We start from the raw sequence: 27,538 nt of genomic DNA, 5'->3' as shown, positions 1-27,538 counted from the left end.
TGTGTTGCCTGCATGTAGGTAAGTGCACCCGTGTCGTTCATTGCCCACAAAGGCCAGAAGAGTCTGTCGGATCCCCTGGAACCAGAGTTACAGACAGTTGTTAGCTGCCATGTGGGTGCTGGGATTCAAACTTGGGTCCTCTGCAAGAACACCCAGTGTTCTTAACCTCTGAGCCATCTCTCCAGCCCCTAATACAATTTTTTAAAGTTACTAATTTACCTGGAAACTGTATAAATAGTTACTAAAAATTCAAAATTTCAATGAAACTCTTCTGCCTATTTGTGGTATGTTACTGGTGTATTTTTGTAGTGATTTCATTCATTAAAATGCATCAGTTTAGTCTGCTTTATAATTTATGTGCATTATTCTAATACTACATCAAGACATATATCTGATGGGGGGAAAAGGATCAAGGATTTTAAACTCAGATTGACTATATGACTAAAACAGCAAACATGTTGAGAGCTTTGCTTTGAAAGCTGCTATCTTCTTTCTCTTTAAAGTGACAATGAACCAGACTGAACATAATCTGACTGTGTCCCAGATTCTGTCTCCCCAAACGTGGCATGTGTTTTATGCAGACAAGTATACCTGCATAGACAACAAAGAAAACTCTCAAGTGGAAGACATCCCCTTTGAAATGGTGTTACTGAACCCAGATGCTGAAGGGAATCCATTGGATCATTTTAGTGCTGGAGAATCTGGTAAGATTTGTATTTAAATGTATCTATAAATCCTAAAGAAGATTTATGCACTGATATCTTCATATTATGTTTTTAGAAAATTAAAAATGTAAAGCCACCCACATTTAAAAAGCAGAGCACTAAAATTTGTATAACTTGACTTTGCGGGTATTAAAAAATACAGAAAATAAAACAAATTGTAAAACATTAATAGGTTGTTTGCATATCCAGAGAGGTACAGCTGTATAGCTTTTAGTTTCCTTTAACAGTCTAAATCTTATTTTTATGATATTTTTCATTATTATAAACAAAAATATTAATAACATGAGCAGTCTAAATTGGTAATTCAGGGATTGAGGTATAAATTGAATTATTTTGTTGGGCTGTACCCTTCACTATGTTGAACAGTTTAGAAATTGCTTTTGCTTTTATTGGCTCTTACATAGTAATGATCAGGTCTATAATGTTTTTTGGAATCAGATTTGCTCCTATAAGACTTCATCAGAATTTTAGATCACCGTGTCCTGCCCTACTGAAGTGAGATTCTAGCCACATAAAACGACTTTGGATCACAATGAATATCCTGTAAAGTATAACAGATTTTTCAGTTTACGTGCTGGAGTAAGAATCTATGTAGGCATCTGTAAAGGAAAAGGGCTTAAGGTTCACTTCATGAATTCACTGGCCACCAGAAAAAGTCAATCTTAGAGACAATGCCACTGGATCTCTTTGGCCATAAAGAAGACAGGTAGAGGGTTGAATAAGAATGAAGCCACATGGGGCTGGAGAGATGGCTCGGTGGTTAAGAACACTGGTTGTTCTTGTAGAAGACCCAGGTTTGAATACCAGCACCCACATGGCAGCTAACAACTATCTGTAACTTCAGTCTCAGGGGATCTGACAGCCTCTTCTGTCCTCTGCAGGTATTGCACGACATGGGTGCACTTACCTACATGCAGGCAACACGCACATACACATAAAATAAAAATAATAAAATTAATTTTTTTTAAAAAAAGAAAAGAATGAGGCCACATTAGACTTAACTGATTTAGTTCAGTGTGTAAATTTGCCACAGCTCAGAAAACAAACCAAAGAGCATGTGTAATAGTAGGTGACTAATAAACTATGAACTTTTGAACCTTTATAAAGAATGTCCTTTGGTTTATAAAAGTATATAGAATGACAGCTTTTAAAATTAAAATGTATAGAGTGATGGTCTTTAAAGTCTTTAATATCTGTAAACGAAATAACAGTGTAAGCCATTCAAGTTGTTTGTGAGTACAAATGAACTTACATGTTAACTTTCACTAATGATATCTCAGACTGGTATAGATCATTACTAGATGCTGGTCCTACCATATGTTTTATCTTTATAAAAGATGCTGGTGTTTACTGTTAGTGCTGTGGGAAAGTATTGCTGAAACCCAGCTCAACTGATAACATTAGATGGATAGTTGGACTAAATTTCTCCATACAGTCTGAAGACTAAGACTTCATTATTTCCTATGACACTTATCTTTAGGACTGCTCAGAGCTTATCAGAAAGTAATGCTCTGCTGCCGCCACTAGCTGTTTCCCCTCCTGCCTTGCAGACAACTAGACCGTTAGCGCAACGGTTGTTTGCTTTACAAAAAAAAGAAGAAACAGAAAAAGAAAGAAAGGTTGTTTTGTATATTATGTTGGGTCCATGAGACATCTCTGAATCCTCATAAACTTTTTCTCCTTCTCTAGACTCCCATTTCTGTTTTTTCCTCATCTCAAATTATGCACCTAAACTTTGGCCCCATACCATAAAGTGATCACATAGATGTTGTGCTGAGACCTCTACATGCCAGTCATATTCACCTGCCTTTTCCTGAACTGCCTACACCTCTAATATTTTCCTTCACATCCTGAATTATTTCTAGCTTTTGTTTAGAATTCATACAAAGTATTTGTCCTAATTACTTCCTTTTGCTGTGATAAAAACACTGACCAAAATCAGCTTGGGGAACAGAGGGTTTATCTTACATCTCCCAGGTCATAGTTCATCACTGAGAGAACTCAGGGCAGGAACCTGGAAGCAGGAACTGAAGCACAGACCACAGAGAAATGCTGCTTAGTGCCTTGCTCCCTTGGCCCGTGCTCAGCCTGCTTTCTTATACAATATGGGACCACCTACCCAGGGGTGAACTGGGCCTACCCACATCACTCAATCAAGAAGATGCCCCCGAGACATGGGCACAGGTCAATCCAATGGAGACAATTCCTCAAGTGACGCTCCCTCTATCCAAGTGTAACAAATTGACAACCAAAGCTATCCAGCACACCATTCTAATCAGTTTCTTAGTCCTGAGGCTCTCTGACCTGTCTCTTGACTTTCGTTACTGATTTGGTATACAAAAGCTGACATTCTTAATCTAAAATGGGAAAGTTACATTGGTCATGTCACTGACAACATTTAAACATTTGATTAATCATCAGATTCAGTGCAGGTCCAGCCTGTAAGGATTGATTAAGTGTCAGAAAGAACCCAGAAGTGCTTGGGTTCTTTTTGAAACTTTTAAACTCTTAAGTGCTCTTAAAAACTAGTCTGTTCCTGGCTTAATTTCTAAAAGTTACATTATTTTATTGATTAAAATTCTTGAAAGTCCTTGTGAGTAAATCTACATTGAAAATATACATATAGAGATGTGTTTTGTTTTGCCTCTTTTGTTAGTTTAAAAAAAAAAAATCCACATAAATGCCCCAAGAGACTCAGATTTATTTTGGATTGTAAGGCAAGCATTGGATCAGAGCTCTGAGGTTGCAGTACAGAGTTCTGAAGTGAATAACCGCTAAGGTAGAAGCCCGTAATTGTCATTTGGGTGATGTTTTTACAGTACATCCCTACATCCCTAAGAGGGCTTCTTCCTATTGTGTAGGCTCAGGTATGGATTTTGTTTCCAGAGAATAATTTCCTATCCATTTTGGAAACTTTCGTGAGTTTGTCTAATTATCTATTCTTGGTAAGAAAATTTTATTTTCTCTGCTTTTTATTGAGAACTGATCATATTTCTGGGAGATTTAAGTTAAAATAATCTACTTTATAAATAACCTACACTTAATGTTGTGTTATTCTCTTTAAATTTTTTCCCTTCAAAACAATGTATATCTTTTAGACTTTTGTTAATCCTTCATTTTGCAATGTAACTCTAATTTTACAAAACAAAGGCAAATTTGATGCCACTTAACAAAGTACTAAGTGCGACTATAAGACTTTAAGCTATAGTAAAATAGAATTGCTTCTTAGAAAGATTACAGTCCTTATTAACTGTATTTGTGCACTTGTTAGAAGTACCAGAATCTTGAGCGCATACTTACTGTCTTAGGCAAACAGCTGGTTTTTACTGAGTAATATTACAGGCTTTGCCACATCTACTAAATTCTAATGGATAAATTTGTGCCTTTTTGTTTTCTCTTTTTTCCTCCATGTTCCAAAAGATAATAGGTGGGTGGGCCTTCAATTTAGTACTGGTAATATGTTCCAATTTGGGGGTTTGAAGTAACAGAAAATCCCAGTACAAGTGATATATTTAGTAAAAAAAAAAAAATGTCTTAAGAAATGAGAAGTTGGAAGGCTTCTCCAGAAGTGATTGCTCACCATTTCCCTACCTTGCTATCTCTGTTAGATTTGTCTTTAGGCAAGCTACCTGAAGCTCAGAGTTAATTCTGGACACTCATTTAGGTAATGGCAAAATTCAATATCTCTTTTTAAGAGGAAGAGAGTCTTTCCCAGAAGCTCCATGTCATGAGTCATTGGCCAGAACAAGTTTATATATCTTTGCTATGTGGCATCATCAGAGAAATAAGTTAGGAAATCAGAAAGAAGCTAAGGGTAGACAAACCAGTCCAGTAGTATAGGAATCTTGATAGGTATTGAGACATTTGATGGTAGGTGGACATTGGGCTCTGAGACAGTGGGAAGGAAGTTACAGGCATGTGCTCTAGTGCTCCTAGTGACCTGGGAATGCTTCCCTCTCTCTTCCTTTGCCTCTCCTATTGCTCAGCTGAGGCTATTGAGCTGCCTTCTAAGAATTCTCCAGCTCAATTTTGTCAATGCTTCTTTTGAACTTGCTTTGTGATCTGCATATTTCCTTATAAGTTCACCTGTTACATACTCATCTAAGCATTTTCTTTAGTGTATATTAATTTTTAAATAAGACTTAATGTCCACTTGTTTTAAAATCACATTTTAATTTCAATGTGAACAACACAAATTGCTTTCTTCTTATGAAGGCTAGTGGCAGAACAAAAGTAAAATTGGTAGCTGAAGAGACAAAGAAAGACTTGACTTAGAGGTGATTTAGTTAAAAGACAAAACAAACAGCCCAGAGAGGAGAATCAATATTTTTATCTTTAAAGTGTCTTATGGACAAGGTAAGAATCATTTATCAAAAATTTAGTGACCAAAATATGGGACAACTATCTTAGTTTATTTAATATATTATAATTTCTATATTTTATAATTTATTGATTATAATGCTAGTTTTTTCTAGGATATACATCGCCATTGAATATTCCTAAAAGTTTTTTTTCTGGTGATACGTCTCATTGCTAAAAGTCCCTTTGCCCTACATTATTTTGATTTCTTAGTAAATAATCTGAGGATTTTCTTTTCATGGTGGATTTGTAACCTAATAGAGTCTGAAACCTGACCCTGTAATGGATGTTCTACAAAGTATTACAAGTAAAATTACTTTAAGTGGATGCTTTTTTAAATTGTTTAATACAAAGAAGGAAAAGTTAAAAATTAAGGTTAAAGCACAGGATAGTATAAGGAATTTTATTGATCCACAGCTGTTAACATGTTAGTGTTTATGTTTTCTGTCTTGTTCTAGTGCTATAATAAGTGTCATGATGCCATTATTCTAAAGCTTCAATGTCTTTCTCTTAAAGGAATTTAAAACAAAGTAGGCACCTTCTATTATTTGATTGTCTTTTCCTGAAGCCTAACCAAACTTCTTCCCGTGCACCAGAGACATGTACTCTCATCACCTTACAGATAGAGCAGGAGAGACACCCAGTGGTAGAAGACTTTGCTGCTTTTTATTCTTTTACTGATGCCCCTCAAAATGATTGAGTTTGAACTATTTGTTGACTGTTTTTCTTGGGATATGTGCCTCATGGTTTGCCTTCCAAAATTACTTTTCCAGAAAATGGATGTATCCTCTTTTCATTAATTGATATTTACCCCAAATGGGAAGTTGGAGCAATCTCAGACTTCACGGTTGGAATGGGAGTGAATACAAGTTAAACTTCATGTACCAACAGAGTAGAGACCACTCAGTTCACAGCCACTGTCACAACACTAGTGTTAAGTAAAATGTAAAAGCCCTACTACTGAGATCTGCCTTAGTATAACCTAGTACAGTTGACCCCCATATCAGTGGATTCCATATCCATGGGTACAACCAGCCACAGATGAACAATACCTTTTGTAAAAATTGTATCTGTACTGAAAACATGCTGGCTCTTTTCTTTTCAGTGCTCCCTAAACTATAGTATAATATATATTTACATGGCACTTACTATATTACTGTATTGTATTAGGTATTGAAAATAATCTACAGATGATTTAGAGCATATAGCAGGATGTACATTTGATTTTATAAATGCCATACATTTTACAGATTATTTCATGGATTTTGTTATCTGATGGGGTCCTGAGGCCAGTCCCCTTGAATTCAAAAGGAAGACTATAAATCCATTAAAGTTAAAACCATGAAATTCCCAAGCTTATATTTCAAGTTTATTAGAAAAATTTTCTGAAAATTCTCAAAAACTCAATTAAAAAGATTCCAAGTACACAGGAAGGGTGGTGTTTATTATGAGGTCACATGAAAACTATATAGAAAAAGCACTGGTAGAGGTTGCCAGAATGAGTGGAATCTGTAGTCGTACTCAGTTTTTATCTTTGCCAGCCAGTTTCCTTTGTTCATAATTTTTGCTCACTCAAAACTTTGACTTCTTCATGACCTGATTTGACGCCACTGGCCTAGTTGAACATCAGCTCGTTTCAACTTCTGTGGCCTACTTTACAGACTTTGCAGTTTGAATGCTGAGGAGAGAATGATTCTTGTAACTAGCCTTTGAGAACCAACTTAAATTCTTGGCCACTTGGACTGGTGGCTATTTGTACAGTTATTTAACTTTGGCATGGAGTCACCTGATTGCTATAGGATTTCCTCTTCAGCAGAAAGTATATGTGAGAAGGAAGCACTGTACATGATAGATGTTTTAAAGCTTTGTCCAAATGGAAAGCCAAGGTTATGGAGCATTCTAGGACGGTGATTCCCACGTTATTTGTTTCAGAATTTCTCAAGTGCTTACTAAAGCAGACTGTTGGGCTTCATCCTCCAGAGTTTCTGATTGAGTCCATCCAAGGTGGGCCCTAAGAATTTGTGCCACAAGTTCTCGGGTGATGTTGCTGGTTCAGGGTCCACACCTGGAGAAGCATGGTCAAAGTGTATTAAGCTGTTGTTGACAGAATAAATATTTCTAAACTTCTTAGAAAAGAAGTCCACTTTGAGGTTAAAAAGTAATGCTGAAGGATGAAGTCACTTTTGATGTTTTCAAACAAAACTGGTCTCTGATTTTATGGTGAGTCTTTATACTTCTTTAACTTACTTTGTTGTTGTTTTACAGATTGCCTTTAACTATAAGCTGCCTTCTTATAGTTAAAACTTGGTCCCAAAATAGAAAAAACTAATAATTTCCATCTTTTTTCCTTATAAAGTGAATGCTAATGACTCCAGTTAAAAAAACAATTTTGAGCCAGGTGTGGTGGTGCACGCCTGTAGTCCCAGCACTTGGGAGGCAGAGGCAGGCGGATCTCTGTGAGTTCAAGGCCAGCCTGGTCTACATAGTGAGATATGATTAAAAAAAAAAAAAAATTTCTAGAAATAAATTGATAGGAAGATTTAAAAGCAGCCCAACATTATACTGGTTTTGTTTTACTGAAGCAAACTCCCTTTCTTCTCTTCACAGGGTTACATGAGTTCTTTTTCCTCCTAGTCCTAGTATACTTTGTGATTGCTTGCATTTATGCTCAGTCATTGTGGCAGGCTATTAAGAAAGGAGGACCCATGCACATGATATTAAAGGTTCTGACAACTGCATTGCTGTTACAAGCTGGTTCAGCTTTAGCTAATTACATTCATTTCTCCAGGTAACTCAAAACCACTGTGTTCATCATTACATCTAATTAATCCTAATTAGTCCACCAAAATTATGCTTGCTTTGATTATGAACAATTTTTTTTCCACGATTGTAATTTACACTAATACTCTCCTCTTCAATTCTTCAGGTACTCCAAAGATGGAATAGGGGTACCTCTTATGGGAAGTTTTGCAGAAGGTAAGTATCTTTTTGAATATTTTTTTCAAAGATAAATACCATCTATTTGTTTTTCTTCTTAAACTTATTTTCAGCTAGTGGTATAGCTCAGTAGTGGAGTACTTACCTAGCATTAAAATGAGGACCTGGGTTCAGTCTCCAGCACTACTAAAAAAAATAATAGATGACTGATTTTGCTATGCTGTTTTTTTTTTTTTCCTGCCCAAGGTTTCTTAGAACTCGACTGAAACAGAACTCTAGCTTAGTTCTCTGATCTTGTTCGGCTTCTTCTTACTAAGAGGTTATAGATGTGGCTTAGCTCTTAATTGTTCATTATTTGTGTGTATTCCCTTAATTTAGCCTCAGTAAAAAGTAGGTATTCTTAGCCCATTTTGCACATTCTGGACTTAGTAAATAAACCACATTTCTAAATGTCAGTCAGCTAGTGAGCCATAGAGCCCAGGTTCAGACGCAAATTTTCCAGTCCCAGAGCTGAAGGGTTTTTTCCCATTGTAATCATATTTTCACTTATACTGGCTTTTTCTGTGTTTCTGATCCAAGACCATCATGTGAACACCTATAATTGAGCTGACCTTGCATCCTTGTTCTTTTATTTATAAGAAACTTAATGAGTAATTTAAAAATATTTAAAAGGTCTTGTAATCATAACACTTTAAAAGGGACTTCAGAGGGAAATCAAGTCATATGATGTTTATAATCCTAGAAAATTGATTCGTTTTAAGAAGTAGATTTTTGGGGGGGGGAGGGGAGAAGATTTCGAACATGAAACCACACTGCGTTTTACTTTTCCTTGTCTTTCCAAAGTTCTTTTCTAGTCTCATCATTCTTTAGTAGGGTGTCTTTTGATGATTGTCGTTAATGTTCTCAGGATCCACTGTTCCAGATCTTACCACATATTTTATGATTCTGAAACTTCAAGAACCTTTATTTACCTTGTGAAAAGAATATATACAGTTCACCTGTTGGACATGAACAAGAGGCACTTGCCGTTTCTGAACATGGTCTAGGCTTTAGCTTCTCCCTTGCTTTGCTTTGCTTTCCTTTCCTTTCTTTCTTTCTTTCTTTCTTTCTTTCTTTCTTTCTTTCTTATTTATTTTGGTCTTTTTTTTGAAGCAGGGTCTCCTTGTAGCCCCAGCTGTCCTGGAACTCACTATGTAGACCAGGCTGGCCTTGAACTCACAGAGATCCGCCTGCCTCTGCTTCCCAAGTGCTGGGACTACAGGCGTGTGCCACCACGCCCAGCTTTCCTTTGCTTTTCTATTAGCTATATTTTGAATGTTTAATAGAATAATAGTGTTAAAGCTGGTCAGAACCATACAAACAGCTTAGGCATTTTTAGATGATGAAATTGACATCCAAAGAGGCAAAGCATACAACACAGACCTGATTTTTCTGATCTATTTCTAAAATCAAGGTCCATTGAATAGTTGTATGTGTCTGCTATATATAAAACAGTTTTGGGCTCCTTGACTTTCTTTTTTGTTGTTGTTGTTTTGTTTGTTTTGTTATTTGTTTTGTTTTAAGACAGGTCTCACTGTGTAGCCCCAACTTGCCTGGAACTCACTATGTAGACCAGGCTGCCTTGAACTCAGAGATCTGCTTACCTCTGCCTCTGCCTCTGCCTCTGCCTCTGCCTCTGCCTCTAGAGTGCTAGGATTTAAGGTATGTGCCACCATGCTGGCTTCTCTTTTTTTTCAGTGCTGGAAATTCAAACCCAGGGCCTTTTGCCTGCTAAGCAAGCACTCGCTTGTGAACTACATCCGTTGGTGTTTGAGAGTGGCTCTGGCTTTGAACTCACTCTGTAGCCCAGGCTGGCCTCAAACTCAAAATTCTACTACTCTCAAATACTAGGATTGCACGTGTGCCCCACCATGCCATGTACATTACCTTGCCCTATGCAATAGTTTTTGGTTTTGGTTTTGACAGCATAAATTGACATTGCTAATTGTAATTCTTCTAACAAAAGAGTTGTCTAGTTAAATGGTTAAAATTCAAGAGAGTAGAGTTTTTGTGTGATCTGTGTATTCTGCCTACAATTTGCTATTTTCAGTAACAAATGAGCATAGTTCTTCTATATGGTTGTAGTATTATATTGATCTTTATACAACTCAGTATATAAAATAAGCTAGAAATTAATATTTTCTTGGGTATTTGTTTTTGCTACTTAAGAGCTTATTCTTTGAGCCAATTTCTTTATCTAGTTACTATTTATTTTTGAAATGTTTAATAAAATTAATTGGCATCACCCATTTAAAAAATGTGCTTGATCTAACAATCTATGTCATTCAAGTATAGAAACAGTACATTATCAGCACTCACTAACATAAGTACATAAGCATTCATGTGTGACATGGGGACATTCATTATATCCTGGAGAGACAACAAACATCAACAAACATCTTTTTACTCCAGAGAGGGCACAAACAACAGACCAAAAAAAAAAAAAAAAAAAAAAGAATTCCATCCAAGTGTAGCTTGGTGAGCCAGTGAACCTAATTAGGGTTACTTAGAGTGGCTTGGGCAGCTTATAAGCAGCTACACCTCTGAAGATGTCTCTTACGCTCCCCCAGTAGCTGTTAACTGTCTATATATAATCTGGAGGAGCGAGACCCTGTGAGCGTTTCCCCACCCTCCATGATGGGAAGTTCATGGGTCCAATTTTGTGCAGGTCTCTTACAGGTGATCTCAGGAGAGTTTAGGTGAGCAAGGCAATTGCCATGTCATGGCCAGTGTTCCACAACAGTACATACACAGTGGCCTATTTCAACTTAGATGGCAGAGCAGGGGGCATATCTGTCTAAATGGATCTAAAAAGGTTATGTTAATAGATTTTTGATGTGCAGCTTGAAACATAGGCATTATACCCCAGCTGTTTTTCTCTATTTTTACAGGAATATCTGTTACACAAAAGACGTAAAAGTTAAGAATTAACATCAATTATATAGGTGGCAGTTTGTTAATTGTGATCATAAGTTTATTATAAAAAGTGATAGCTTTTTTCTAAGCCAGTAACTATTAGTTTATAAGATAAATATGCATAGAATCTGAAGCATGTATAGATTTTTGTTTGTTTTTGTGGTGTAGCTCCGGATACAGGTGGTTTTATTGGATTATTTTTCGAAGTAGTCGAGTTCCCCTGCAGTGCAAATGATGGCCACCTGGTGGCACATTGCACTAATTCATGGAACTTTTCATTTGTCTTCAGGACTCCCTATATAAGTGATGTGATGGTGGCTATGTGATTTATTATCTTATTAATAGTTTTGGAAAATATTCTTCATACTGTAGTTCATCCATCAAACTTTAATTAGTACCCTAGAAAAGATTTTGTACAATGCAAAAATTATATTTAAAATTGGTTACTTTGGTCAAGATTGTACATAACAATAAAAGCTTAAAAAAATGGCTTTAAGGTTGGACTAGTATGGGTATGATATTGCTGCTGTTTTGTTTTTGTAAACAATTACACATTTTATGGCAAATTTAAAAATTTTTAGAATTATACATTAGTATCTCTTACTGAATTTCCTTAGGTTGTCTTTGAAAATATCCATCTTTTGTGGTTTACAGAACAGGTAGTCTCATGTCAGTACAGGACATGCCAAATTCTATATATTTTGAAACCTTGACTAACTTTGGTTTTCATTTCTCCTTAGTTTTTGACATTGCCTCTCAGATTCAGATGTTATACCTACTTCTGAGTCTCTGCATGGGCTGGACAATAGTCAGAATGAAGAAATCTCAAAGCAGACCTCTCCAATGGGACTCTACCCCTGCGTCCACAGGCATTGCAGTGTTCATTGTTGTAACACAGGTGGGTGTTGCTGCTCTGTTTCTGTTTAATAGTATTCAGAAATATCAACTTGAAAGTGTCTCATTGCAAAGTGCAGACTCAGGACCCGTGAGAAATTTGTACCATCATGAGGTGTGGATTTAAAAACCAGAGAGGAAATCATCTTTTTATCTTCTGGGTACTAATATAGATAGTAGCTTAATTGTAGCTTATGCTTTCTTTTCTAGTATTTTATTTATTATTTTTATTTTATATGTATGTGTGTATTTCCTGCATGTAGGTAAGTGTACCCGTCTCGTGCAATGCCCATGGAAGATAGAAGAGGCTGTCGGACTCCCTGAAACCGGAGTTAACGGACAGTTGTTAGCTTCCATATGGGTGCTGGGATTCAAACCTGGGCCTTCTGCAAGAATAATCGGTGTTCTTATCCGCTGAGCCATCTCTCCGGCCCTGAGGCTTACACTTTTTAAAGAATAGCATTTCGTACTTTTTCTGTTTTAAAAATATTTAATTTTTTAGCATTTCTTAATAATAGTTTACATTCATGTTTTTATCATATAGTAAATGCTCAGCATTCATTGAATGAATTAATGAATTTGAGATTGTATCCATCAGTAAGGATCTTTAGAATTGGCTACTTTGTGCACTGAAGTATCCAGATGACTGTCTAAGATTAATTAAAAGGCAAAATTAGAATACAGAAGAGTGGGGTCTATTTTAAAAACAAATGCAAAACCAGACCTGGTCTCTTAGAAAGGTCCTCTGCTATCTCCTTTTCCTCTGGAGTGGTGGTACTGGCATTATTCTAAGGTATCCAGATGCTTATGAACAATACATTGGTGAAAACTAAAAAAATAAACAGAAATTTAAATTGCCTTACTAGTCGTAGCTATAGATGATAAACTGAAAAGGATATTATAAGTTTCAATGCATTAAATAAATTGAAAATAAGTTAGTGAAAGGTAGGACCAGTGCTTGTCTTTCCCCTTGTGTTTAGAATAGTAGGTGTTTAGCAAAGTAGGTTATTCACTGAGCGTAGTGATGCATGCCTGTATTCCCCGCCCTCAGGAGGCAGAAGCAGAGGCAAGAGGATTGCTGAATATTTGAAGCCAGCCTGGTCCACATAGTGAGTTACAGGCTAGCCAGGGATACAAAGGAGACCCTGTCTCAAAAATTAAAAAGCTACCTTGAGATAGTAACTTAGAATTGGAGTAGAAGGAGGTGGGTTTAGAAGAAAGTTTGCATTCTTTTAACCTTGTCAGTATATATCTCTTCATAGAGATGTCATATTTGAATGATGGCAGGAGCAGCTTTTTGTTTTTGTTTTGTGGTTTTTTTTTAAATGTGTGTCACTTGCTAGAAATCCCTTTTATCTTAGGGTTATGAGAGCAAGGAAAAAACTACATTATTAATTGACAGATTTATAGTCAGATAAATCTTTGCACCTCTCAGGAGTGTTTCTCTAGCATTTAAGGGTATGCTTACAAAAGGTTTTTTAATATTATTTTTATTTTATGTGTATGAGTGTATTGCCTACATGTATGTGAGTGCACCTGTGCCATGCAATGCCACAGAGGTCAGAAGAGGGCTTCGGATTCTCCTGGAACTGGAGTTTTTTCTTTTTTTTTTTTTCAGAGTATTTTGCTGCTTTGGGAACAGTTTGAAGAGACAAGTCATCACAGCTCACATTCACACCACAGCTTAGCAGGAATCCTGCTCATTGTTCTAAGGATTTGCCTAGCATTGTCATTGGGCTGTGGACTCTATCAGATCATCACAATGGAGAGGAGCACACTCAAGAGAGAGTTCTATATCACATTTGCCAAAGTATGAGCTGGGGCAGAAAGTGGCCGCTTGTGGTTGTCAGCTTTGTTCTGCTGTCTGTGCGAACAGTCACGTGTTAACCCTTGCTAAGTATTATATGTGCCAGGCACTGCTCTAGGCCCTTGATTTGTTCACTCATTTAATTTTCACAACCTGCATAATGTGGGTGTGAACCCCATTTTACAGAGCATGTACTCTTTGCAAAGGCAGTTTACCGACATCATAGTTTTTCTTTATTAATAGTGATTTTATTGTTTTTACTGTGCTACCAATTTTTTTAACTTTTAAGAAATTAAAATACAGTTTCTAATGTGTTGACAGTTACTGTCTGAATGTTTCTCTCAGAGTTCCACAATGTTTTGTAACAATCATGTCCACTTTGTACCTCCATTTTCTTTTTTTTTTCTCTTTTTTTTTCTTTTTTTTCATCCTCCTGTCTCTGACTCTAGAGTGCTGGAATTAAAGTTGTGCACCATCACCACACCCAGCCCAATGGTAACTGCTGGGGACTGAACCCATGGCCTTGGTATTATGAGCACTATGCACTAACCAGCTGAGCTAACTAGCTGTATTCATTGTACTTATTCCCCATTTCTATATCCTTAACTGGCCACATTCATTCCCTTTTTTCCATATTCTTCTTTTGCCTGAACAATCTAAAAGCAAATTTTAATCTTTGTGTACTAAGTCAAAAATGCAGGAGAAAGGTTGGATCATTAAAGAAGCCTCCCTCTCTAGAAGACTCCCATTTTTTCTTTCAGGTTAAGAAACCAATGTCCCTCCATATTAGCAACTAGAGTATTCTGGTATCCATTTAGTCTACCTTGACCCACAGAGTCTAGGCATTCTGAGGCAGCTTGGGCAGGAGAACCATAGGCTTTGCTTATTCTTGATGGTGAGCTTTGCAAAGCTTCTGCAAGTCCTAGAGACCACTAAATGGGCAAAGAAATACCATTTTGCTTTTAAACTTTTCACAGGGATAGCAGTGCTTGCTGTTTGCTAGTTAGTATTTATTTGAGACATTTCCTCTTTTATCTTTAAGATTTACCTTAAACTTTTAAAAATGAACTTTTTGAGTAGAATTTAACATCTAGCTATTTTAAAGAGTAGCAGAAAGGGCTTTTGGCCGCTCATCTCAGTTCTCATCTCTTCATTTTTGTAATCAGTGCTGCTTAAATATTCCTTCTAGGGAAGTTTTATGTAGATTCTTATTAAAAATTTCCCTCCCTTTTTATACAAGTCAAAACATACTAAACACACATTTTTCTTGCCCTTCGATCTTGAATGTGCCCAAATCATTACAGTAGCTGCTACTGGTTTTCAAATTTAATTTTGGAAAAAGAGAATATATTGCTATAGGTTTAAGGAAAATAGAGACGGTATGTGAAAAGTGTAATGTAAAAGTTCTCATTCTTACATGCCCTGTTAGCCCTTTTCTGTAAGGCACAGGTAACCATTGTGAGTCTGGTTTTGGGGCGAGGGGCGGGGGTTACTGAATTTATTTGTGTATCTGCATACAAATATGACTGAAGTTTTGTTTCTTTTTATAGAAATATTACACATTTGGGGGCTGGAGAGCTAGCTCAGCAGTTAAGAGCACTGGCTGCTCTTGTAGAGGACCCAGGTTTCTTTCCCAGCACCCACATGATGGCTAACAACCATCCGTAACTCCAGTTCCAGGGGATCCAACACCTTCTTCTGACCTCCTCAGGCATTGCACAACACAGGTGCACCTACCTACATGCAAGCAATGCATTCATACACATAAAATAAAAATACTAAAATATTTCTTTAAAAAGACGTATTACACATTTGCACTTGTACCTTTCTTTTCTCAGTTACTAATTTGTTACCTATATGACTACATTAGTAGTGTGTCAAATATATGTGTGTAACATTTACAAATATATTATAAATATTATTAAATTTTATTTAATGTATACGAGTGTATAGCCTGCATGTATGTAAGTGCACGTGTGCCATGCAGTGCCCACAGAAGCCAGCAGAAGGAGTCAGATCCCTTGGAACTGGAGTTAAAGACAGTTGTTAGCCACTATATGGGTGCTGGGAACCAAACCTGTATCTTCTGCAAGAGTAGCCAGTGCTGTTAACCCCTGAGCCATCTCTCCATTCCCTATAAATACTCTTAAAAACAATAATTTGGTTAGAGAAAAAGATTTAATGTCATAGAAGCAGTGTGTTTTCTTTATTCTACCTTTTATTTAAATTCTACTTTGAAGTAAAGCTGAGGCCAATCAAGACCTATGTATATTAGTAATTTTGTTGTTTTTGGCAGGCCTTCACTATGTAGCCCAGTGTTTCCTCAAACTTGTGATGCTCCCTCCTGTAGTCTTCCCATGCTGAGATTACAAGAGCATGTCCACCATGCATACTCTAAATGAGCTACATTCTGAGACCACATACTTAGTGATTTACTCTTTTCTTTCAGGGCTGTATCTTGTGGTTCTTATGCCATCCAGTTCTTGCTTGCATTTCTGTCATTTTTAGCGACTACCAAAGAGAAAAGGTAGGTAAAATGTGTAATCAAAATCTTTTTTTTAAATCTTTTTATGAGGAAAATATTGAAGTAGGAAATACCAGTGTATCCATTCAGAAGTTTCTTGAGTTCTTTAAAGCTCTAACATAAAATTTAAAACTGGTAAGTACATAAATTAGAAGTTATAAACATTAAAAAGGAACTTCAAAAATAATTAACTCAGGTTTGGGTATGGTGGCTCACACCTTTAATCCCAGCACTGGGAGCCAGAGGCAGGCATATCTCTTGTGAGATGGAGGCCAACCTGGTCTACATATAGCAAGTTCTAGGCCAGCTGGGGCTACAGAAAGTCCCTGTCTCAAAAAACCAAATTCATAAGCAGAATGATGGAAATTCTTTATTTTTTAGACAGGATCAGAGTAATAGCCTGCCTGATCTGGAATTTGCTATGTAGACCAGGCTGGCCTCAAACTCAGGTTGATCCAACCTCGGGTTCGGATCATAGGCATGTGCTACCTACCATAGCTGTTGTGGGTTCATATTTTAGCCTATTTCAGAATAGAGTTTTATTAATTAAATCAGGATTTGTGATACATCTTTTTTTGGTCCTTTTGAGACAGGGTCTCACTGTAGCCACAGCTGACCTGGATTCACTAGGAGACCAGGCTGGCCTTGAACTCACAGATCCACCTGCCTCTCTCTGCCTCCTGAGTGCTGGGATTAAAGGCATGCGCCACCACAGCCGGCTGTGATACATCTTTTTAAAGAAAGAAATTAAAGTTGTCATAACAGCAATAGTCAAGATACATGTATAAAAATCAGTGTAGTTGCTTTAACAGACTTCAGAATAGAGTGTGCTGACTTTTGATTATGTTACCTGCCCTCTTGGTGAAAGCATCATTTGAAAGTGGAGTTCTGCCAGGAGCCCTTTATAGGCAGTGCAGTATGTGCTTGAATGCATAGGTGCTGCTTGAGCCTGAGGAGTTTACAAAGGGTAAAAAAATAGGAAGGTAGTCTACAGAAATGGGTAAGTGGATGTCTGAAAGGGCTTTTGGAGTGTCTTTAATGTTTAAATAAGAACATGCTTTATTGCTGTTGCTAAATTAGTTAGGAAGCTGATTTTTCTTATTACTGAAACTCCTATTTGTAATATACACACCCTTAGGAGATAAAGTTCTTCCTTATCCTACTTTGGCATCTATAAAACTAACTGTTAAAGGAATTTTATTTTACCCTTGAACAATTACAGTCTTGAACTTAAGTCATATTTTCCTGTGGGTTTTTTTTTTTTTTAATGTACCTATGATAAAGATGAAGGATAGTAGACTGTATACAAAAGCGTGTTTGGATTCATGACACATTGAATGCAATTTCTCTGCTTCTGACTATAGTAAAAGCATCCCCTTTCTTTTCTTTTTAGGTTATTACAATAGGTGTTATCCTTTGCCAGTCTGTTTCCATGGTTATTCTCTACAGACTCTTCCTGTCCCATAGTCTATACTGGGAAGTTTCTTCACTTTCATCAGTAACACTACCACTGACAATTTCATCAGGACACAAAAGTCGCCCTTATTTCTGATACTTGATTTTTGTTGAAAGGACAAGTGATTGAATGAAAGTGCAATAAGGAAAATACAGTGACTCTTTTCATGTGTTTGATATGAAAAAGTGAAAGCCAAGTGTGTTATTTATATAACTGCATTTCAGCAGTACCAAAACTCAGAAAAGGTAATAAGTGAAATGTTTTGAAATATGTTTAAAACAATAAACTATTAAGAAAGAATGTTGCTGTAAGGTGATTGAAGCAATTTCCAAGTGGAAAAATGGAAAAAAGACTTATGTGATACTCGGGTAAGATATTCACCACTTAAAATGCCTCATACCAATATCAAACTCAGGTCTGATAGTCTTATAAAAAGTAATCAGTTAAATGATTACTTGCTTATGCATACCTAACCAGTCCAGTTAGGAAATCAGTGTGGTCTACTGATTTTAAAAACTGCTTATTTTTTATGCTTTAAAGAAAGTACATTTCGTCTTAGAGCTTAAAGGAATTGAAAATGAAATAACTTCAGAAAACAAATATAAAATGTTAAACAGTTAAATGAATAAGCTTTTGTTTTTCATGGGTCGATTTTTGTCTTGTATTTTTGGCTCTGGTTCAGGTTTTATCTTGATTAACAGAGGCTTTTGGACAGTGAGTGGAAAATAAAGCTTAGACACATTATTACATGGGTTATAAGAACAGATTTTAAAATCTGAGCACTTAGGTGAAGGGAGAGCCAGGTTTGTGTGTTTAAGAAGAAAGAAGAAAAGAGTAGTGTGTGAATGATATGGTACTAAAATTTTAATCCTGATATAATTCATTTCTCTTACATTGAATCCTCAATCATAATTAAGCCGTATATTCAGATTAAATTAACAGAAGCATTTCACATAGATGTTAGTTTCTGTCATCAACTACCCATGAATTCCTGCCCAAGGATACTTAATCAGGATTAAATTTTCTATGAATAATTGAAAAACAAAATACTCACTGGATGTGTTCTAATCCGTGTTGGCACTGGATTCTAAGTAGTTGCCATCTTGAATCCTTTGTAATAAAGCCGTGTGTGTGTGTGTGTGTGTGTGTGTGTGTGTGTGTGTGTTTTCCTCAGATTGAGTATGCTAGTTAAAGTGCCTGAACAAAGAACTGGTTGTGTGGTTGTTCACACTTGCTGTATAAAATGAGTAACCCAGTTAATAGTTACTGATGGGAAATTATTCTTCATATTTTTCAAGTTGTTCAGGCCTTTTTGTTTTTACCATTGGCTTATTTAAAATATCTTTTATCTGCTTACAACATTTTTAAGCAGGAAATGGTACAATAACCTGGTAATTGGAACTTTTTAATGAAATAGTTCAAGTAATGTAGCACAGTTTAAAAATATCTATGGCTTTGTCTTTGATTTCCCTTTCATGTAGTTTCATTGGAAATAATATTCTTCATTTTAAAGGCAAAATGTGTTTGCAGCTAGCAAATGGCAAAGCAATGAAGCTCAGCCTGTTGATTAAAAATAATCTCTTTATGAGTGTATATCACTCAGTTAATGAGAGCTACAGGTTACTACTGGAAAGTATAAAGTATGTCTTAGGTTTGTAGGATCTACCAAGTGGTCATAACCTTTTTCTATCACTGTGTCTCACTAATATCAGTTAGTGTCTGTTGTATTCAAGTAAATTCTGCTTAATTAAAACTAAAAAAAAACATGTGAATGAAGCCTTTTCCTAAATTTTGTGAGCTTTCAGCAATAAGAAGGAAGCAGTCTTGATTTTTTTTTTTTTTAACACAAAGAGCACAGTGACATAGTGAACACCGGAGACTTGTCGACATGCTTACATTTGTAAAACTTTTAACAGGTGTTTGACTTATTTTTAATGTATGCATAATAATTTATATTTCTATTCAAGGGCTATTACTAAATGAAAAACAGATGCTAATAAATATATAAAGCTGTCCTTGGTTAACAAAATCAAGGACAGATGTATGGTTCATAGTTATAACAGTACCTTCTCTTTTTTTCTTAGAGGGTCATCGCTACAGATTACAGAAAGATGAAAACTTTTCTAATTTATTTCTCCTGTCAGATAATACTTTCTTTTTTACATTTTTACATTTTTTTCCCATAAAGAGAAATGGTCTGCTGACACCTTTAAGAAGCATTTCTTCTAAGAAGACATGAAGATGTTTCTTTTTATTGGCATATATAACAATATGAATACTTAATGTTTATCAGGACATTTTAGCTTTATTATAACTAAGCCCTGATGCAGTAGCCAAGTTCCCATTTAACTGAGTAGGAAAGTAAATAAATGTATCTTTGGAGGTCAGTAGACCTTTATTATTTTTTAACTTCATAATTTGGTGACCATATATATATATATTTATTTATTTATTTATTTTAGGGGTGTGTGTATGTTTTAATATGTTTGTGTACATGAATATATGCACACATGCGTGTGGATGCCTATGGAAGCCAAAAGAGGATTTAAGATCCCCTACAGCTAGAGTTACAGGCAGTTATGAGCTGCCTGACATGGGTGCTAGGAACCCAACTTTGATCCACTGCAAGAGTAGAAAGCGCTTTAACTGTTACATCATCTCTCCAGCCCCACAGCGTGTGTTTTTAATGAGAAAAAATGGCTATTTGTAGTTAGTTTGGGCTGTCGATTTCAGTATTAAACCTGCAATTTTACTGAAGTCTAAAATGAGCTTGAATAACTATAAAAACTTAGCATACTTAATATTTGAACCTTGGCTTGCAGTCAATGTTGCCGACAGGGATAGTTAATTCAGGCAAAAGAACTCACTTTCAAGAAACTTTTCATGATCTCAAAGTAAGCCAAAAGTGATAAAAATAAATATATACAAGTCTGAGGTCAGTGCTACTGAGACTGCACCTTGCACATTGATAGAACATGGGCCCCTTCACCACATTCTCCCTTAGGAGACTTCAGACTCTGGAAATTCTTTGGAAACTAGAGTTATTTGTGAAGCATTCTTGTACTTAGCTTCTGTGGATTCAGAATATTGAAGATTTTGTTTTTGTCTTGAGAACTGGTAGGATTGTTGTGAACAGAAAACAGTTGGAAGCTCAATAAGAAGAGGTGGTACCATTTTTAAACCCAATATGAATTCACAGATTGAGACCAAACATGAGATTGACTTCTCCTGTGGAGTCTGAAAACTGATGTGGGTACACCGTAGCTGGTACCCTTGCAGTCGTCCTCTCAGTAACATTACTGCTTCCACACCTGGGCTGCCATCTGCCGCTCCAGGGGCATGGCACACACTGCTCTAGGAGTGTCAGGAGGCCTGGAGGTGTGGGAAGAAGCTGTGCGGCCCCTGGAGCCATTGATCACAGCATAGCCAAGACAGTCTCAAAAGGGAAAGAAATCATTTCAAAACATTTTTAAAATACATGAATCAGCTAGGAGTAGCTCATCAGTAGACCACTTGGCTAGCATACATGAGGCTTTACTTTCCCAGTACCATACAAGAAATGTGTGTGTAATATGTATAATATTCTCTCTCTCTCTCTCTCTCTCTCTCTCTCTGGGCTGGAGAGATGACTCAGTGGTTAAGAACGCTGGCTGCTCTCACAGAGGACCTGGGTTCAATTCCCAGCACCCACATAGTGGCTAACAGCCACCTGTAACTCCACTTCCAGGGGAATCTAACACCTGATTCTTTGAGCATTATGCAACACAGGTGCACTTACACAAATGCAGACAATACATTCATACACATAAAATAAAAAATATTTTTTAAAGTTTCAACCACTATGCCGGGCATGGTGGCACACGCCTTTAATCCCAGCACTCAGGAGGCAGAGGCAGGCAGATCTCTGTGAGTTCAAAGCCAGCCTAGTCTACATAGTGAGTTCCAGGACCTCTGGGGCTACAGGGAGACTCTGTCTCAAAAAGACCCAAAAAAAAGTTTCTACCTCTGTATATAGATACATATCTATTATAGATGTCTCTATTATATCTGTATATATAGATACATATAAAATCAGACCCACTTACTACAACTCTGATTTCAGAAACAAAACTCCCAACACATTACTGTGTTCCACAGACCTCATGGGATCTAGTCACTGGCCTCTAGATTTGATCTTACTTTGATCATTCACCCTCTTCCCACACCCAAGCCTCAGGGCTTTCTTCATCAAAAAGGAGTTTTTATATCACTGCCTCTGAGCCTTGGCTCTTGCCATTTCTGCTGGGATATTCTCTTCCAAATCTTGGCATGGTTGCAGGGCAGATCATTCTCATCCTTCAGGGTCTCAGCTCAGATAGCTTTTAGGGACCTCAGACCATTTGTGATGGGTTTGGGTGCCAATTCAGTCAAACTGAATTTATTTTCTCCAGAATTCCCTTCCCTGTATAATTTCAGAACAGTATGGCGTTGTAAGAAATATTTAATACATTTAAACAGTGGACTTGAAGTGGCAGCCAGACCCAGATTCCTTTGTAATTCAAAGATCCAGGAACCCCACAAGGACCGTTGCAGCTCACTTGTGTTGCTAACCTATTGACTTTTCTGGGCATATGGGACAACAGTCTGGCTTGCAGGAGTGCAGCTCCTGCTAAATAGTCACCTTCAGCTTCTGTGTCTACTTGGCTAGCTGTGTGTTTGTGGCAAGGTTCCAGCGTCTCCAGGTCAACACTGTTGAGGTTGGATGGTTACAAGAGGTGCTAGCTTGCGTTCCAGTCCATCTTCAGAAGTTCTACTCAGTGCCCATAGATTCTACTAACCCTATCAGGCTCCTGGCTTCCTGTTCTACATCATCTTCCCAACTGCCAGACACATAAGAAAAGAATCCCATAATTCCTAGAAGGACCTTGTTATAAATATTAAGTGTGCATTACATCCTAATGGCTCTGCTGGTCAGACTCTCATTTAATCCAACCCTATCATAATTACCCTTTTTTTTGTTGGGCTTACTGTTCTTTTTATTGTTTCTCTGATTAAAGTATAAACTGTAAGGGACTTTGCCTGTTGCTTATATTGTACCTATAATATTCCCTGTTCCATGCTAGTTAGGTGCTCAAACACATACATAACACACCTTTTTTGTTTTTATATATTTTTTTAAGTTTTATGATGTGTGTGTCTGTAGATGGTTATGTGCACATGAGTATTATGTACAGTGCCTTCAAAGGCCAGACATCATTTTTATGATGTGTGTGTCTGTAGATGGGTTATGTGCATGTGAGTATTATGTATGGTGCCTTCAAAGGCCAGAAGAGGGTGCTAGATTAGATCCCTTGGTGCCTGAATTACTGGCAGTTGTGAGCTGCCCATTATGGATGCTGGGAATTGTACTTGGGTCTTCTGGAAGAGCAGTACATGTTCATAACCTCAAAGCTGTCTCTCCAGCCTGTGTTTTTATATTTTTGAGACAGGATCTTGCTTAATAACCCAGGCTAGGCTGGAACTCACAATGTAGCCCATGCTGGCCTGGAACTCATAGCAGTCCTCCTGCATAAGCCATCCAAATGCTCAGATTACAGGCATAAGTGACCACACCTAGCTCTCAAATATATTCTTTGAGGCCAGTGAGATGGCTCAGCAGGTAAAAGTGCTTTGTCATACAAGCCTGCCTACATGAATTTGATTCTTAGAACTCAAGGGTGGAAAGAGAAGTGACTCCAGCAAGTACTCCTGTGACTGACAAAGCAATTCTGAAAAAGTTCCAATTCATACATTTAGCAATGTAGCGTTCACTAAATTGTACTGTCTTTAGATGTTATGAGAAGGTTCCTCAAGTTGTCCCAGAGGCAGTTTCCCTTTATTTTTATGTAATACTACATGGACATTGGGTTTGGTTTATTAACCCATCACAGCTACAAGCACCACTTTCAATGTGAAATTTTTTAATCAACTAGAGGAAGAGAGGTTGACAGTGGTTGGAAGTAGCTGGTAGAAAACAGGAAAGCTAAAAATAACATCACAGCAGCCTGGGGTCATTTAGTGTGGTGAAAACATCCCCCTGTATCCCACAACACTCAGCTTTATTCAATATAATTCATAACAAGAGCCCTCCCTATAATCCAGATTTTATAAATCATGTTTGGTAGCCTCAGATATGTAAATACATGGTAATTTTTTTCTTTAATAGATACTGTATACATACTCTAAAGAAAAAAAAATGATTTTAAAAGAGTTGGGACCTAAAATGGGGTTCTCCAGCAACTCGTTTACCTTTTCCAATCTAACCTCTGTTGCCTGTAAGATTCTTGCTTATATTTCTAGAAATGGCTCCATGCATGTATGAACAGGCATGTGTAGGAACACAAGTTGCAGCATGTCATGCACCTGTTTTATACATGTAGTAATCTGTTCTGTAACCCTGCATATAAATGGCTCCATTTTTTTCATCACTTAGCTTAGAACTCTATTATATGGAGGTACTTTGATATCATCAGTTTTTAATGATTTGGACATTGTTGCTTTCTAGTCTTTCTGTTGTAGATAAGGCTGAAATTAAGACTTGGAATCAAGAATTTGCTTAGTCTTCCTTCCAAGATGTCCCCACACACACATCCCATTTCCTAAGACTACGTCCTTAGAACTGTCTTAGTCTTCCTCCCACCCCATTACCTAAGCCTACAGCCTTAGAATTTTCTAAGTGATTAAAGGTTTCTCATTCATGGTGGGTCTTGAGTTATGCTAGCAAGATGACTCACAATGGGAGTTGGCCACACTAGAAACACCAACCATCTGATTAGAGGTTTGAGGCTTTGAGTTTCTCAAGGTTTCAGCCCAACTTTGGGGGAAGGGAAAGAAGCCAGAGACTAAGTTTAACCCTATGGCCAATGATTCTGTAAGTCATCCCAAATAGGAACTCTGGCAGTGAAACTCAGGTGAGCTTCCCTTGTTGACAGTACTCTGTGTTCCAGGAGGGTGACATGCCATTGAGACTAGAAACTGGGATCTATTCAGACCTTAGCCTTTGCATGTCTTTCAGCTGTTCTGATTTGTTTCCTTTTGTTAGAATAAACTATAATTGTATATATAATCCTTTCTTGAATTCTGTGAGTTCTAGTGAGTTACTAAACCTGAGAGGGCTGTAGGATCCTTGAACATGAAGCCATTTGATCAGGATTGAAGATTACCCTCCAAAGCCCAAACTCATGGTTGATGTCTGAAGTGAAAGTGGTCCTGTCAAGGATTAAACTGACGTTTGGCCTAGCTTCTGATAGTTGGTGTTAGAGGTCATTGTAAATATCTTTGTGTAATATTAGATGTCAAATCTGATAAAGAATAACTACCATTTTAATTGGAATTTTTCTTAGACCTGGCAACCATTTGCTTTCTGGTTTTCAGATCTGTCTAGTTATATCTTTGTTTACTTTTTCTTTTTTTTTTTTTTTTTCTTTGACAGGGTCTCCCTAGTCCCAGCACCCCTGGAACTCACTATGTAGGCCAGGCTCACATGGATCTCACAGAGGTCTGCCTGTGTCTGCCTCCTGAGGCCTGGGGTTAAAATCATCCCACCATGCCCAACATTTTGTTTACTTTTCTATTATGCTGATTATCTTAATGATTTGTTGAATCTCTTTATAAGGAGATTTTTTTTTTTCTAATAGCTCCCCACTTACTATAGCACTTACTATATGCTTTCTTCACTGATCAGTGTCTGGACTTTTAAGGCTAGCCTTTGAACTGTTGATTCATGATCTAATATCACACTTTGAATTGTATAGTTTTAAAATATGCTTTACTCCCCAGTTGGGATGATTTTCTCTTAATGTCCTTTTTTCATAATTTCTCTAATTATTGCTTCTTCATGTGAACTTTAAAATTAATTTTTATGATTTCCAAAACAAAGAATTCTGAGTATTTTACAGGAATTAATTAAATTTCCATACTAATTTAAGGAGATTTGGCTTCCTGAGCATATGGGATTTTGAGCTCACAAGTGATAACCTCAACTCAGTGACTACTGAGCCATACCTATCCACATCAGTAATGATTCAAGGAGCTGGTATGAAATTCTTCTAATTCTTTATCAGTAATTTTTTTAACTTCTGTATATGTCTTGCACATTTTTAAACTGCCTATTTTAATGTTTTTGTTGTCTTCTTTCGTTTGTACCTCTTGTTCTTGCTCCTTGTTGCTGTTGCCTCCATAGCAAATAGTTTTGTTTTTGTAAACTTTTTTATTGAATTTTTGTGTATTTTATGCAGAACATCTTAATCATCTTTATACTTGCTTCCTGATTGACACCCTACCATAGCCCCTGCCACTGGAATTTATGCATTCTGTCATTTGTGTTAAGACCTATTGAGTCAAGTTTGTATCCCCAGATGTCCTTCAGTGCAAGTTCATCCCAAGATCTAGTCAGCCTATCTAGAGTCCCTGCCTTCAAGATCAGCTCTTTCTCACCCAGTATCAGCTGCCAATAGTTCTAAGGCTAAGACCTGCTGCCCATTTCCACAGTTCTATGCTTGAGTTTACATGGGTCCTGTGCATGCTGACACCATTGCTGTGGGTTCATATGAGCAAAGTCCCAGGAGCCTGTAGGAATCTGGTTCCATATGGTCATGCACCTCCCCCATGGCTCTTAGAACCTTTCTGCCCCCTCTTCCACAATGATCTCTGAGCCCTGGGTGGTTGGAGTTTAATATAGGAGTGCTGTCCAAGGATCCACACTCTGTAGACTCTTACTCTCTATGCTTTGGCCATTTGTGTCCTTTTGTGTTCACTGCCCTCTATTGCTTAAGGGAGTTTTATTGATGACAGTTGAGAGATGTATTGGTGTTTTCTCTACCCCTTGTTCCACTATGTTCTGTGACCCTTAGGTTGCATTGTTGGTGTGCCACTTAGGCTTTGGCAAGTCAAAGAGAATCTCTGTGTGTGACTAGTTGTGGAACTCTCTAATAGTCTCCATCTGTTGCAAAAGAAGTTTCTTTGATGAGCGATGACTGGGATACTTGGCTGTAAATATAAGGGTCCATATTTTGCACATAGTAAGAAATTGCATTTGTCTAGGGATGTGACAGTCTTGGGGTTTCCTCTAAGATGTGTGACCTGTCCAGACATGTATATTTGGGTATAAATATAGCAGTACCATGCATGTGTTTCCTTAAGTCCAATTAGGTAGCTGTTGATTACCCCCAAGATAAAAGTGCCACTACTGCCCCAATATAGTTTGCTGTGCTAGTCACTGATGTGGTTTTTAGGCCTTGAAGCTGGGGTTGGACCATCACTTGATGTTCTCCCTCAACAGCTTACATAGTGCTCTCCAAAACTGTGAGAGCTAACATTCAGGAGAGGTGGCTTCCAGCTCAGTTCTGGCTCCAGTGCTCCAAATCCCATGTCCAAAGTATGTCCATCTTCAGCAATAAGGGATCACCTTCAAGTTCTGGGACACAATCAAGGGCTGTGGCAATAGCCTGTGTAATTTGGGGAGTCTCTTGGACTACCCTGGTCAACAACTCAAAGGAAGGTTTCTCCTCTCTGGCACTGTTTCTTGTTATGTGGCCGTCACCTATACACATGGACTCATGTAGAGATATTATATGTGTAATTTTTCAGTATGTTTTTGGATTAATACGATACCATCTGGATTTTTACACTAGCTAGGCATTATTTATCTCTCCCTCCCTGTCTGACCCTCTAAACCCTCCCCAGTTTAAGTATCCCTATTATCCCCATTTCTCCCTTGATAATACCTATCTCCTATGGTCTCCCATCTCTTGAGCACCTTCCTTTTTAACCCTATAGTTCTTTGTATAACCCTCCTTTTCCCCCTCCCATTTAAATACCCCCATTTCCCCTTTATTTTGCTGTGGAAAATAGCTACATTCCAC

The 27,538-nt window shown here is 37.3% G+C and overlaps 1 protein-coding gene across 3 annotated transcripts in view; it reads left to right on the top strand.

The window, feature by feature from the left end:
- The window catches only part of Gpr180 (G protein-coupled receptor 180), a 30,104-nt gene extending 10,086 nt beyond the window's left edge, over positions 1 to 20,018 (top strand). The window contains exons 3-10 of one of the 3 annotated variants that reach the window (XR_001872306.2): positions 504 to 704; positions 7,692 to 7,872; positions 8,011 to 8,060; positions 11,717 to 11,874; positions 13,489 to 13,680; positions 16,127 to 16,204; positions 17,595 to 17,902; positions 19,742 to 20,018. Coding sequence is in view for 2 of the 3 variants with exons in the window: in XM_008826998.2 (XP_008825220.1) it covers positions 504 to 704; positions 7,692 to 7,872; positions 8,011 to 8,060; positions 11,717 to 11,874; positions 13,489 to 13,680; positions 16,127 to 16,204; positions 17,595 to 17,753 (1,019 nt within the window). In the remaining variant the exon portion in view is untranslated. Of the gene's footprint in view, positions 1 to 503; positions 705 to 7,691; positions 7,873 to 8,010; positions 8,061 to 11,716; positions 11,875 to 13,488; positions 13,681 to 16,126; positions 16,205 to 17,594; positions 18,001 to 19,741 lie in introns of those variants that run through there. The other 2 variants (XM_008826998.2, XM_029560574.1) reach the window with 2 other exon arrangements.
- The last annotated feature ends 7,520 nt before the right edge of the window (positions 20,019 to 27,538 follow it).

Source organism: Nannospalax galili, unplaced genomic scaffold, assembly GCF_000622305.1.
Source record: "Nannospalax galili isolate Female #2095 unplaced genomic scaffold, S.galili_v1.0 scaffold272, whole genome shotgun sequence".
NCBI lineage: Eukaryota > Metazoa > Chordata > Mammalia > Rodentia > Spalacidae > Nannospalax > Nannospalax galili.
The sequence above is the reverse complement of the archived record's forward strand: the minus strand, read 5'-3'. Positions and strand labels throughout refer to the sequence as shown.